Source organism: Copadichromis virginalis, linkage group LG4 (assembly GCF_057382275.1).
Source record: "Copadichromis virginalis isolate Kocher_CV1m ecotype Utaka linkage group LG4, C_Virginalis_male_GT1.1, whole genome shotgun sequence".
NCBI lineage: Eukaryota > Metazoa > Chordata > Actinopteri > Cichliformes > Cichlidae > Copadichromis > Copadichromis virginalis.
Window position 1 is genome coordinate 23,028,986 of NC_140621.1, and position 14,713 is coordinate 23,043,698.

A 14,713-nucleotide genomic window follows, 5' to 3' on the forward strand; every position below is an offset into this window, starting at 1 on the left:
GAGCGCTCAGTGGATCTGCATTCGACTACTCCGCCTAGGCTGCACTGTCGAGCCTAGGTGGAGTAGTCGAACGCAGATTCACTGAGCTCTCAACACAGACAGCATCGTCAGAAGGAAAGTTGATAAAATAAATTACAAATTTTGTATTGTTCGATACATATGCGTACCGAACCGAAAGCACTGTATCGAACGGTTCAATATCAATACGAATATCGTTGCACCCCTAATATTTATTTATAGTAGTTTCATGTTGACCTTTCACCCTTTTTAAATGCTTGACCTGCATGTCAAGCAGTTCTGTCCTACTCTATTGCTGATCACATTATTCAGGACTATAGTTCTACACATTGTGTTCATAGAACAGGTCCTTTATCCTCTGTGTCACTCATGCTCTTTAGCATTTTAGCTTTATAGTTGCTGCTTATTATTCTACATTGATTCCTTTAAGGAAGAGTTTTTTGCATGTTTGCCAGTTATGCCATGATATGAATGAAATCACTGGCAACACACCTATTGCTGTTAGTGAGTTACCCGCACATTGTTTGCATCCTCTGGTGTGCCTGTCAAGCATCAACACCCTTTATGGCTTGCACATGTTTAATACAGAAAGATTCACTGTGAAATTAATTTGTCGCTGTGTTTGATTTGTCAGCAGGCCCAGCAGTCTTTAGTCTGTCCTCCTGTCAGGTTCATTCAAGCTTTGTGTCCTCAGAATTGTTTGTCTGACACTTGAAGATAGAACTTTATTTTTCTGCTCTTTATACTTTTACTAGGCCTCGAAGCTCTGTCCTGCTTCAGAGGATTTTCTCAAAATTATGGACTTGTCCTTTCCTGCCTTGATCTTAATTCCTTTTGTCCCCTGTTCTCTCCCAACCCCCGTAATCCCTTGGGTCCTTCTCCCCAGGCCAAGTCGTGTATCTGTCACATGTGTGGCGCCCACCTGAACCGACTCCACTCTTGTCTCTACTGCGTCTTTTTTGGCTGTTTTACAAAGAAACACATCCACGAACACGCAAAAAACAAGAGACACAATCTAGGTAAGTTGCTCACTCTCACGCACTCTAAGACCCTAGTTGGTTATATTTAAATTATTCTCACGACCAGTGGCAAAATAGATGCTGACTGCATTGCATTACAGTTCCTGTGGGAGTGCCTAGTCCCAGTCACATTTAAACTGGCAGTCTTCTTCAGCAAGGGGATGGTAGACTTTTGCTAATCTTGTGCTACCAAAAAGAGTAGCTTCAACATTACATACCAATTATGCTAAATAAGACAAAGGTATTAAAGAGCAAGATTTTGACATCACCCTGATGAGCACAATTAAATGTGGGAACAACAGAGACAATAGAACAGTTTTGTACACATCTTAATGGCTTTAATTGATTTAATCCATTTCAGCAGTTTGGTCACACACACACACACAGACACACACACTCCGTCCTGTGTGCGGGGATGCGGTCTTAATTAGCGTTGAGCTTTCCACAGGTGCCTCCCTGACACTGGCACTCTGTTCCTCTCTACCTCTAATCAAATTAATCCAAACTCCCTTGTCTGCTCCACTGCTAGATGTCAAGCTCCCTTCTCAGTGCTCTGTACCCATCATTTTCACTTCCTGTTCTTAGCAGGCTCACTCACAGGACTTTGCTCATGCCTTCTTTGTCTGCTTATTTTTCTATCAACCTCATTTCCCCACCTCTTCATCCTCTTACTGTTTTGCTCTTATGCTTTACTCATTTCAGCACGAGTGCTGAAATGCTTCTCATGCCTTATGCAGGACCTTGTCTTCCTCCTCTCTCTGCCACTTGTATTATTCTAATTTTTCTTCATTAACCGGGTGCTGTTGTATGCAGTGGAGCATCCTGTTTCTATATATATTTTACTGTCTTTTCTTATTTCACGCCCTTGCAAAACACTGAGCAGCACATATACACCGGTTGGTTTTTCTACATGATGCATTAGCTCACCTTCTTATTGTGAGTAGCGCCAAAAACAGAAAGATGTCCGGTTAATCTAAAAATAGGTTGTCACAGCAACAGAGCTGAAATACTGTTGCTGTGGAGTTTGAAAATGGAAGAAGTTGGGTTGTGTCAATGGGAAGCACAAGTGGGGGTGGTAGACAAATACACCTGCCTGCCTCACATCTGTCATTTTTCTAGTGGAAGCAATAAGATGGTAACACTTGGTTTTATCAGTGGTTTTAGAAAGCAAAATAATCATTTTAACCCCCCCCCCCCCAAATGTCTATTACTGTACAAAAAAAAAATACTTATAACTTGATTGCAATCTAATACTCACTCTCTTTCCCCCTCCTTCCTTCCTACAGCAATAGACCTATTATATGGTGGAATATATTGTTTTGTGTGTCAAGACTACATTTATGACAAAGACATGGAGCAGATTGCCAAAGAGGAACAGAGGAAAGCATGGAAATTGCAAGGTATAGCATTCTGTTTTCATTAATACAGTTTTCTTTCTTTTCTCTTTTTTAAACTAAAGCAGCCTGGTAATCTCTGCCCCGTCACATTTGTCCACAGGCATAGGGGAGAAGTACACGACGTGGGAGCCGACCAAGAGGGAGCTAGAGTTATTACGACACAATCCAAAGCGGAGGAAAATCACTACAAACTGCACCATAGGTGGGCAATCGATTGCACTGTTTATTCTGCACGTCTTAATTTGCACAGCTTTTCTTCTCATCGTAGTTGTGATTGCTGTGGGTTTTCTCCATGGCTCTTTGTGTGTTTGTGTACGTGTGTGTGCGCGCAAGTGTGCTTGGAGTCACTCATCCATTTAGGTGTAATACTCAAGGTCAACCAGACTGGGCAGCCCCGCAGGCAGTGGACTGGGAGAGGCAGGACACAGTGTTCCCTCTCAGATATATGCACACTACATCAGAATGTGTGTCTATCTCTACCCAGAGCTTGTTTTCTCTTTGTTCCTTTTTTGGAGTTATCTCTTGCCATGCTTTTACCCCTCCTGTTGTTTCCATTGTGTCTCTAATTTTGTACATGTAGTAATTTACCCTTTTTCCCCGCCCCGTCTCCCACCAGCCTTCACTCTCTTTATACCTTCAAACAATTTGCTTGGTCAACCTGACTGGGCAGTGGAACTGGTGTCTTTATGTGTGTGTGCCCACCATGACCAGTCTAAATTGTTTAGGCGCTCACTGAGCACTCTTATCAAGAACCAAACCTTGGTCAGTTGGATTAGACCCAAGATCTAGCTGTGTCTCACCTGTTCTTCTGGCCATCATTTCTCACTCTAAATGAATTCATTCAAAGCTTTGGGAACACATCCAAGTTGCACACAGTGTTGCTGGCATACCTGACCCAACACCATATTAACTTTTCAGCCAAACAAAAATGGATCACAAAGCATTGGTGGATTTTATGCATAACTTCATTATGTTTAAATACATGAACCAGCCTTTTATATATCAATCTAGTGTTAAAAACCAAATCTAACTCAATTTATTAAATGTAAAAGAAGTGTTCAAACCTTTTACTTGACTTTATATTCTTACAAGGTGCATTTGTTTCACAATTTACACTACATGCCAGTACAAAAGCGTGACATCCAATTAACTCTTCAGAGCTCTGTGATTAAAATTCTGTCGAGCCACAGCTCAGGTTAAAGGCATAAAAGCAACGCGTATTCCCAGTAGCATAGAATTTTGATGTGTGTCATCTTCAGAAGTCCTTTGTAGGGATATATCGCTCAGTAAAAGACACATGACAGCTCACAGAGTTTACCAAATGCCATTTAAAGGACTCTGAGATAAATATTTTACTTTCTGGAAAGAGCTCTTAGTGAACATGAAGCACTGCTCATCTTCTGGTCACACCTCCATGGTAGAGCATGGTAGTAGCAGTATGATACTATGGAATTAGTTCTTAATAACAGGCCCAGGGAAACCCAATGCAACTCAGTGAGTGATGAATAGTAAGTAATACACCTTTTAGCATGAAGATAACCCAAAGCTAACGGCTAAAACATTGCTGAATTGGGTTTGGAATAACTGTCTGGCTAAGTTGAGCGAAAGCTTAGACTTTAAAATGAGAGAGCATTGAAAAAAAGAAAAAGACTTGTAAATAGTTTATGTACTGAATTATTTTTTGAACAAGGAAGTTCACTGTAGTCCAAAGATAAATATGATTTAAAAATCTCTTCATCGTCACCAGTGCGAATTGGAGTCACTGCCGTGTTTAACCTTCAAAGCCCTGATGTTCTCCCTCTTCTTTTATTCCCTTTTTGTTCCGCAGGTTTACGAGGGCTAATAAATCTGGGCAACACGTGCTTCATGAACTGCATCGTTCAGGCTCTGACACACACACCACTGCTACGAGACTTCTTTCTCTCCGACAGACACAAGTGCGAGATGCAATCAAACTCCTGTCTGGTGTGTGAGATGTCGCAGCTCTTTCAGGAGGTACGACGCACAGTCGACATGTGCAAACTTGTTAGATAGGTTTGGTAAATGGCACAAAGAAAATGGGTTTGTGAATGTTTAGTTTTTTATCATCTTTTTTTTTTGTGTACACAGCTATAATTTTAGAGATTTTTAACAACCATGCAATACAGAATGTTTTCTCTGCCATAAAAGGCTGAGTCACTCTTGTGCTCTTTTGTCAAGTCCAAAGAGGGAGGCAGAGACAAGGGAAGAAATGCTGCCTGAAAGGAATGTAGAGTGCAACATACAATGCAGTAATTATACACCTTTATTGAATCTGCTCAGCCAGATTTAAATTACGTAGCCCTTAAAAAGTCTTAACTGTTTATTCTTCATGCAACAGAAAATAGGCATTTTACATCTAATAAACTCAACCCAGAGTCTTACGTAATGACTGCCTGCTCTGCTCCCACACTGTCTCACTTCCTTCTTACATCCTCTCATTTGCAGTGTATATGGGCACACAGTTGGCAAGTGGTGTTATAATATATAACGAGTTGAATCATCAGCCCCCCACCTCCGCAACACACACAGACATGTCTGTCCTGTCTCAGTTAGCTGAACTGTTCAGTTGTATTTCACATGAAGTGTCTTTGAGGCATAAAATTCAGGATTTTACATTTAAACAGTCCCGGGCACGTGAGCAGTCTTTTTTTTTTTTTTTTTTTTTTTTTGTGCCTAAGCCTTGTTTCATAGGTTACATCCAGCTCCCCTCTGTATCTTCATCAAAAGTCATCTTGTGGCTCTGTAGGCACCTGCGTGATCTCAGGCAGCTTTTTTGGATTGAAAAGGGGAGGTGTGGCCTGCTTTGATCAGCGACTCTCTCCTCTTCCTCTCCCCTATTCTTGTCTTCGTGTTGTCGCGTAATTCGTTTGTCAGCCACCTTCAGACTGCCGAAAAGGAGAAGAGTCTGTAAGATTCAAAAAGAGACGTCAGCTCAGCATTTTTTTTTTCTTTCACCGCTCAATCAGACTTCAGAGAAAACTGAGGAGTATAAAGCGACGTGCGCGCATTATCCGCACGTCGAGATGTGAGATCCTCTGGCATTAATGAGGTCTTGTTGGAACTTCGTTGCACTGTTTTTGCACCCTGCCGGTACTTGCCTTGTCACTTGCTTGTCCATCCTGACCTGCCCTGAATTCTCAGTCCAATTTCAACAGCAAGCCAGAGATCTCCAGCACATAACAGATGGATATTTTTGCTGCACACTCTCCCTGTTTTTCCCCCACCCATCTGCTTTGACTTGCCTCTGTTGTGTCTTACACTTTCCCTCTCTGTGGATTTGCTGTCATCAGAGCTGGTTCTGTTTTGTAACTTTTGTTAGAATTCATTTATATCTGGCAAGACCTGTTGAATGAAGTGCTTACAAAAGAGCCAAAAGAGACTGGAATGAAGTGGATAAAATAACACACCTAGTAACACCTGGAAAAATAGGCTAACCACCTTTCTTCTTCACCCTCACCCACCTGTCCCATCTTTCATCCCTTCTCCCAGTTCTACTCGGGCCACCGTTCGCCCCACATTCCATTCCGGCTGCTGCACCTGGTGTGGACTCATGCACGCCACCTCGCAGGCTACGAGCAGCAAGATGCCCATGAGTTCCTCATTGCAGCATTGGATGTACTGCATAGGCACTGCAAAGGAGACACTATCAGTAAGTCATCCTTAAACACAATTAGTTTAATGGGTTTATTTATTTATTGAGTTTGTGGCCCATAAATACTTTAGTTTGAAATTCCAGTTCGACTTAAGTGAGTAAACGCAGGTAAAAACAGTGTCGGCTGAGATTGAGGGGAGTGTTAGGAGACAGAGCCACCTACTGTCTCTGATCTGGCATATCGAATTATACCTAAAATCTACCGACAGACAACAGTGCCTTACTTCACTGGAAACATACTGAAGGAGACTTACAATGTACCAACGGGACAGCAAGCAAGTAGTGTAAGGAATGTCAATAGGCCCTGCTGCAGTGCAATGACAGGTTGACTCAGTCATAGCCACAACGGAAAGGCTTACCCTGATTGGCTAGAGAGAATAAAGAGCTGTGAAGTGGGAGTGAGGCACTGTGAAGCTTTTAAATGTGCTAAAGAGGTGGGCAGTGTGCAGTCATGTGTGTTCATATTGTCTCCTCTCTCTGGTCAACAGACGACAATGGCAAGAAAGCCAACAATCCAAACCACTGTAACTGCATCATTGACCAAATCTTCACCGGGGGCCTGCAATCAGATGTTACCTGTCAAGTTTGCCAGTAAGTGTGTGTGTGTGTGTGTGTGTGTGTGGGGGGGGGGGGTCAGATAAAACCCCCGTCATGATGCAATGGAAAGGGACTGCTGAAAGACAATCCCACTCGAGATGTTCACTAAGCATTCATGTTGAAGCAGCATCACGCCTTCTGTCTTTTTTTCCCTCCAACATTTACTCATTCATGCATCCTCCACATATTCCTGTCATCTTCAAGTAGTGGGGGAACCATTGGTTTTTGCGCTCTTATTCAAAGACCCAGTCCCTGCAGAGCTGCTTTAATGGAGGTTGTCTAGACAGCAGCACAACCCAAGCATTGCCTGCTTCCCCCTAGAGCTGTCCTGTCACATTAACACTAGCACGCTGCACTGAACTGGAAAGCACCTCACCCAGACTTGCAGGCAAGCCCAGCCCAGCTTACTGTGACATTACCTGCCTCCACTGTGAAAGTAGAGACTGCTGATGCAGAGCTGCTCATGACAGTGCATCACCGTGGCAGTAAATCATGCCCCTTCATAATCATTAAAATCACTTTTTGAATATAATGGGTAAGCTCTTAAGCAATAAAATGCATCAGCAAAGGCTTTCAAACTAAAGTAGTGCCATACTGGTGTCAAATTACTGCAGAGCTGATCTCCTATTGCCATAAATGCATGTCTGCTTGCCTTGCTAGCCACCCACTGGTTGCTCTGGGTATTGCAAAACCATGACTCATCTAACCAACATTGATAATGTTTGGCAGCCCACCCCTGTGCATATATATTTATGTATACTCTACACATTTTGCACTTGAGGCCTCTGTTTTGCCTGGGCTGCAGTCCATCACGCTTATTGGGCTGTAATAATACAAATTCTTTACGCAAAGCCATTTTCTTTGACGTAACACATCATTGAATTGCAAATGAACCCGGAACAACTGTGTAGACATTATTCACATGCGCACATTCAGTCTTCCATCAGCCTTAAACAAAGACATGATCAGAATCTCAAGGGGGCTGTGGGAGTTTAATCTTACTCGTTACCATCTATGTCATCATCCTGCCAAGTGACGCCAAACTACACAAAGCCACACACTAATAGTTAAACATTATAATTGAACTCCCTTCTTCTTCTTCTTTTTTCCCCTGTAGTGGGGTTTCCACAACGATAGACCCTTTCTGGGACATCAGTCTGGACCTTCCTGGCTCTTCCACGCCTTTTTGGCCCCTCAGCCCTGGAGGGGATGGAAGCACAGTTAATGGCGAAAGTCACCTGTCAGGATCCACCACGCTCACAGACTGCTTGCGCAGGTATATATTCATTCATTCATACATAAAGTTCAGTCCAGGTTCCCCAGGAGTGCTTTCTTTTGCTTTGTGTTTTTTAATGCAACACTTTAACATTTTGAAAAACTGTTTAAAGCCACTGAAAAAAAGGCCTGCTGGAAAACTCCATATAAGGTGCAGATACTCCCTGTTTATGTCTAGACATGGAAAACTGATATTATGGATTATAGTGGCAGCGGCAGGGCCAACTGGCAGCATGGTGCTGGAATTAGTTATACTGTCACCTGCTGATTTTGCAGGCATTTTGCATTTTAAGTGTTTTTTTGACATTTTTATGTAAATGAAGGTTTGTTTGTTTTGTGTTTTGTTTTTTAATAAATGTTTCTGTGGGCATTTTTTCTCTTTTGGAGAGTCAAAGAAGAACATTTTTTCTTGATTTTAAAAATACTTGTGGATGTGTCAGTGAGTGTGATGTAAAATACATAAACAAAAAGCAAAAGCAAACCAAAACCCTTCTCAGGTTGGATGCTACATGTTTATCGGGCTCCTAGTAGGCATATTAATCTGCGCTGATTTAAAAGGAAATAAGCTTTTATCAGTCCACCTGCATCTTTTCAGGAGCAGTCAGACATTCACCCCACCCCTGCACATGTACAGGGGGTCACATATAGTTTCTATTCAGGCACAACAGCCGTGTTATCCTTGAATCTCATCTTCTCCCATCACCAGGTTGACCAGGGAGTGTGACCTCTCATATCTCCTCTACTGCCTCTTCATTTTTTCAATTTGTTTTCCTCTTCTCCTTATCTTATTTCATTCTTTTCCCGTTTGCCCTCACTCTCTACCACTCACATTTGTCTCATCCTCCCCCTCTCTTTTTCTCACCTCCTCTCCTGCTGACTTTTTTTTTTTTTACTGCAGCTTCTCACACATCTCTAGTTGCTGCAGCAAGTCTCTTAAAGCTACAGAACTGGTTGATGTTATTGCCATGGTGATAAAGGCGTTGACGACACCACATGGGCTTTTGCGTTAGGCAAACTGACATGCGTATGTGCTGCAGCAAAACCGTGCAAGCAGGCATATTATACAGACCTTCATGTTCTTCCACTGATACGGAGAACAGCTTAGTGCGCTCCACATTCAGAGGACATCTAACACAACCAGAAACACTCCACGCAGAAATCTTTCTTCCTGCTTCTCGCGTTTCATGCCTCCGTTCCATATCCATTTTCTGGCTGCACGTTTTAACACGTCATCTCTCCCCTCTCTCTTTATTGCATTCTTCACTCTGCAGGTTTACGCGACCTGAGCATCTAGGAAGCAGTGCCAAAATAAAATGTGGTGGTTGCCATAGTTACCAGGAGTCCACCAAACAGCTGACAATGAAGAAGCTTCCCATCGTAGCATGTTTCCATCTCAAAGTGAGTCACCCATGCGCTGCCAATTATCACTCGTTACATTGTCTGTCACTGTCTGACAGTTTGATTATTTAAGGCTAATCTGAGGATCTAACATTCGCACGTCTAATTTTGTCACCACTCCGAAATAGTTAAAAGAGCTGTGTGACTTAAAAGGAAAGTTCACCCTTAAAATCAAATGTGTGCATGTGTTGATGAGATTCCTGCATGCTTTTATATGTAATTGAGCTAATAAGTATTTCCTTATAATGCTAAGGTCTCATCCCCTAAAAACTTGAGCAGCAATTTGAGCAGTTTTATGTAGGAACTACTTTTCTTTCCATCGTGCTACCCATTTTTTTTTTTTTTTTTAGCTTTTTTGCTGCACGGAGGAGAATCTTGAACCTGCCCTCGCTCGTGACAGGATGTAAACATTAATGCCAAGCTATAAGGTTGACTAGCTCTGTGTTTCCTTTAGTTAGAGACTGCACTGCAGGCCAGAGGAAAACAATTGCATTTGATCTTGACGTGAACTTTCCCTCCTTTCCGCCTTCATGCCAATGCATTCTGCTGTTCAATTATCTGTACTTGTTCTATATTGCAGTGGCATTAATATATGATTCATTTTGCTCTGTGTGTATGCAGCCTTTCATCTGATGTCAGCAAGGTTCACATTATGCAGTGCCTTAGCTGGCTGGTACATGTGCGTAGGTGTGTTCATAATTCAATTTAGCTGTTGTTGCCTCCTACAGTGTTGCACCTTTGTGCAGTGTCCCAGGACATTTATGATTTTTAATGACTCATATGGTGCTCCATTATCTTCATGTTTTATTTATTGCAATACTGGAGAGCTATAATGTATTTGTAGGCTGCAGTAATGTTGTCTTAGATGGATATCAGCCTCACTTGTTATCTCATTACAAATATGGAAATGTTTGACAGCCAGGGTGGAAAACATACATTTCACTCATGTTTTTTTTTTTGTTTTGTTTTGTTTTTTTGTAAAAATGATGCCTGTTAATTCTAAACATATAGTATTGGTTTCCCCACCCCCCGCCTCTCTCTCTTGCCACTTCTCCTTTTCCCGTCTCCCTTCTCATCAACCCTCTCTGGCCCTCTCCAGCGGTTTGAGCACTCTGCTAAACTACGGAGGAAGATCACCACGTATGTTTCCTTCCCCCTAGAGCTGGACATGACACCCTTCATGGCGTCCAGGTTAGATGATCGCTGAAGTCTACATGTTTCATTTCTACTACTAATGAGGCCCTCAGCTTTTCTTTTCATATATATTATAGTAAATATTTGGCAGCTAAGATCCAAATGGGGAAAAAATACTTTTCCTCGTATAGCCTTCACCTTCCCAATTCATTTATTACATTTCATGACATGCTTTGTGTAAATGCTCCCTAGTAATATACACTGTCACTAGAGCATGCAGCAGCAGTCTTGCCCCACCCCTGAATGTTGCATCCATTCAGCTCCGCTCATAGACTGAAACATCATTAGTGTTACAGGCAGAGAACCAACGTGCTTTCATTGATTGTAGTATTCTGCCACCTAGTGGATTTTTGAGGAAGTTTATACTTGCCTCAAACATTAACTGTCTTCTTTGTCTTTTACAGTAAAGAGAGCAGAATGAACGGGCAGTATCAACAGTCGGTTGATGTATTAAACAATGACAATAAGTGAGTACCTTGCATTAGCAAAATTCACGAAATATCACTAAATTATCAGCATTTGTTGCTGTATGACATCAAAGACTCTTACACAGTAGCACATGCTAATGACCCAAACCATCCGGCTGTGACTTCCCCTAATTAAATCAATTTGAAGCCTATTAAAAGCTGCTTAGTTTTCTTCATCCATTGCAGCTACAACTGCTTTAATTTTCCAGGACATTTATTGGGAAGATACTGTGTCGTTTGTGAAAATGTTTTTTCCTTAATATCTCTATAGTGTGAAAAATGACCTTAAAGTTTAATGGTACTGGGTTTTGAACCGAACGAGCTCATTTACTGGTGGGATGATGGGATATTCTTGCATTAAAAACTCAGTTTTTCCATTTCTTTTCTTTTTTCTTTTTAGGTATTCCTTGTTTGCTGTGGTCAACCACCAAGGCACATTAGAGAGTGGCCACTACACCAGCTTTATCCGCCAGCACAAGGATCAGTGGTTCAAATGTGATGATGCCATAATCACCAAGGCTAGCATTAAGGATGTACTCGATAGTGAAGGGTAAAAGTCAAAACACAACATTAGTGGTACACAGTCTGATACAGTGTGATACTGTAATTCATTTTGTTTTCTCTTTTCTTTCTAGGTATCTCTTATTCTACCATAAACAGTTCCTTGAGTATGAGTAGTCTTTGTGACCAATGACCATGAAGAACCACTTGCTTTTAAATGAGACAGTCATGTGACTGGCGACAGGATGAAACACACAAAGCTACCTGAAACTTTCTGACTACCAGTCTGCTCCTCCAGTTCTTGAGGATGAAAACAAACAAACAAACAAAAAGAGATGTGTAAAATTACACATACTTTCAAAAGAAAACAAAACAAGCACTGAGCTACTTCTTGGCATCTACTTGACAAAACTGAATAAAGAGGAGGAGGAGGAGGAAGGGTCAGGCACCGCCAGTTCCAGGCTTGGGCAGAGGGAAGAGGCTCCACACCCCGTCGCTCTCTCTCCCTTCCCCTTCCTGCTGCAGGGGCAGAGTCTGAGCGTGACCGACTGTCACGCCGATTGGTCATATCTGGATTTTTTTCTCTCTCACAGTATTCTGACCCCACCCCCACACCCCACCCTCTGTCCCTCTCCACCTCCCACACACTCTCCATCTCTCTCCCATGGTGCTCTCATTTCAGCTGACCAAGCATTTAACTTAGTGATGATGGAGGACAGTATGTTGTCATATGCATAAAGGACTGAATGCAAAAAAAAAAAAAAAAAAAAAGGACAAAAAAGGAAATATATAAATCAGCGTATTATGAACTTTGCAAGAACATTTTTAAACTTATGGTTATGATTCTTATCATTTGTGAATTTAGTTATGAAATACTGTATGAATCTAGTATACATCTATTTTTTATGGGCAAAGAAATAATGGGAGAGCTTGGAGACGCTGCCTTTGCCAGTAGCTGGGGAAGCGCTGCCATGGAAACTAAACAGATTTGGACCTGTGTGTTCTCATGTTTCATTATTTACTGTGTTGATTGTTTCATTTTTGTTTTTTAAAGTCTGGCTGAGGGCAGGGAATATCTTATTTTTTTAGCGACTCGTTGAATTTTTGTTTACTTGTTTTCTTTTCAGTGTCTTTAATTTTTTTTTAATTGTTATTTTCAGTACATTCATATGTTTCTTGCTGTCCTGGTACTGGAAATTTCTTTTTTTGTTTTGACGTATTATACTTTCATTCTTGTGGAATTGTTGGTATAATGATGGTGATGACTAATTGGCTCACCTTTTGCTGTTTAGAAAGTGTGTATGTTGAATGTGAGCTTTGGGTTTTTGTACTGTATGACAAGAAGATTCAATACACAAAACTACAGATCAGGTCCTGTAATATGTGAGGCTGATGTGTTCTCTTCGAGTTGAACACCTTGAATGTTTCTGTGCAAAGGAAAAAAAGAAGCCCTGTTAACAGCACTGCATGCGATTGGGCTCTCATGGTCTTATATGTGAAAAATTGCCCTTAGTAATGGCTCGAGGCTTGTTGCCCGTCATGATTTGTTTCTTCTGTACTTTTGGGTGAGAAGGCTGTTTGAGATTTCTAGTGGATTAAACACATTGCACATATATGGGCCCTGTGCGACCGCAGTCTGGCTCTGCATCCATCAGTATTAATCTTCTCCATGGCAACTGTGGATGGTGTAAACCAGTTTGGCTTACAGTATGTCTTGCCTCTGCAAACCTAGTGTTCTATTAAATTGTTTGTCAACTCAGACTTTAGGTAACACACATATGTGTCAGGGTTTTGTGGTCACTGATTGTGTGTATTAAAAAAAAATTGACGGATTGAAACTTGTATTTAAAAAAAAAAAAAAAAAAAAAAAAAAGAAAAGAAAAGGGGGAAAAAAGAGGACCAGGGCCCTAACCAATCACAAAGTAATGCCACATAAAGAAGAAAAAAAGGAACCCCTGTTTGTTTAGCTGCTCTATTGAAAACCAACATGCATATCCTTTGGTCTCCTGCGTAACCTCAGCTCGTAGACAGTGAGGAATTTCTGAAGGGTGAAATTGAAGACTTCTGAAATGGTCACACTGTGGTTTTGTTCTGTGGTGGAGCAGTTGAGACCGCCCAAAGGACATTCAGGGACACAGCTGAAACGAAAAGGAAGAGGAGAGCTTCATTCGTTTCAGTGATTAAACTCAGAACAAAACTGGAATATGGATATGCTGTCTGTCTCATTTCTTTCTTTTTGTTTTTGTTTGCACATTAAAATATATTTTCAGAAGTGAAGCGCTGCCGTGCATGTACTGTTATAGAAGAACAAGGACAGAAACAAAAGTGGAGTCTCACTTTGTCAAAACTTAGACTGAACGCTGAAACACAGCTGATAGCTGATAATCACATGCCTAACTGATCAGATGTAGGCATGTGATTATGGCTCCACCTTGTGGTCACATTTAAAACCGCAACACAAAAAAAGAACAAGCCTGGTCATGGGCATTTAACCACATCCTGCACTAAAACAGCACATAAGATGAGGTTGTATCCCTTCACTACTTTACATTACTTCATTATTTATGACATAAGTGAAACTTGTCTCGTATTTATGATTTGCTAAGACAGTTATTTTGTGTTAATTTGTGTTAAGCGACTATAACTTCCGCCTAATTAAAACAGTTTAAAGTAAATTGGATTTTAATTTAACATTTTGTATCCTTAGAAAATTGGTTGAGAATTAAATGAGTGCACAAATCCCTCATCTCCATAAACACACATTAGGAAATAAGCCGTAGCCACCTTGTAACAATATTGAAACACAAGTCAGCGAGGTAGCGTATTAATAAAAATAAAGTCCGGTTATTACAACACCAAACGTGCTTAATTTTAGTGGGTATTGAGACCACTCACACATGCTTTGTGCAGTGTACTATAGTGGACTGAGCCAATGTGAGGTTCATGAGGGGGAGTTCAACTTTCAAAATAAATTATCTTCCAGTCTACATTTAAACTAATAGCTTTCATTGGGTTTAATAATATTTAACATGAAATAGTTATAATTTAAAGTGATAGCTTGATGATTGCAATGAGCGGTGCTATACCCCTTTAATTTCCACCCATGATTGCACTGACATGACCACATGTCAGTGCATGTCAGTGCAATGGACCCTCTCCCTCTCCAGGGAGGGA

At 41.3% G+C, this 14,713-nt stretch overlaps 1 protein-coding gene and 1 long non-coding RNA gene across 2 annotated transcripts in view; one reads left to right on the forward strand and one right to left on the reverse strand.

Annotated features, from left to right (window-relative positions):
* The window catches only part of LOC146711431 (ubiquitin carboxyl-terminal hydrolase 22-like), a 29,124-nt gene extending 15,702 nt beyond the window's left edge, over positions 1-13,422 (forward strand). Inside the window, exons 2-13 of the mRNA XM_085454282.1 lie at positions 905-1,037; positions 2,324-2,437; positions 2,535-2,636; positions 4,263-4,429; positions 5,945-6,104; positions 6,596-6,698; positions 7,822-7,980; positions 9,251-9,377; positions 10,477-10,568; positions 10,976-11,038; positions 11,439-11,588; positions 11,674-13,422. Of these exons, the coding sequence (XP_085310408.1) occupies positions 905-1,037; positions 2,324-2,437; positions 2,535-2,636; positions 4,263-4,429; positions 5,945-6,104; positions 6,596-6,698; positions 7,822-7,980; positions 9,251-9,377; positions 10,477-10,568; positions 10,976-11,038; positions 11,439-11,588; positions 11,674-11,716 (1,413 nt within the window). The 3' untranslated portion in view covers positions 11,717-13,422. The remainder of the gene's footprint in view (positions 1-904; positions 1,038-2,323; positions 2,438-2,534; positions 2,637-4,262; positions 4,430-5,944; positions 6,105-6,595; positions 6,699-7,821; positions 7,981-9,250; positions 9,378-10,476; positions 10,569-10,975; positions 11,039-11,438; positions 11,589-11,673) is intronic.
* LOC146711432 (uncharacterized) lies at positions 4,701-9,338 on the reverse strand. The gene is made up of 3 exons (XR_014920164.1): positions 9,049-9,338; positions 5,917-7,904; positions 4,701-5,360 (listed from the first exon to the last, which is right to left on the reverse strand). It is a non-coding gene; the product is annotated as an uncharacterized LOC146711432 (long non-coding RNA).
* Positions 13,423-14,713: the final 1,291 nt, after the last annotated feature.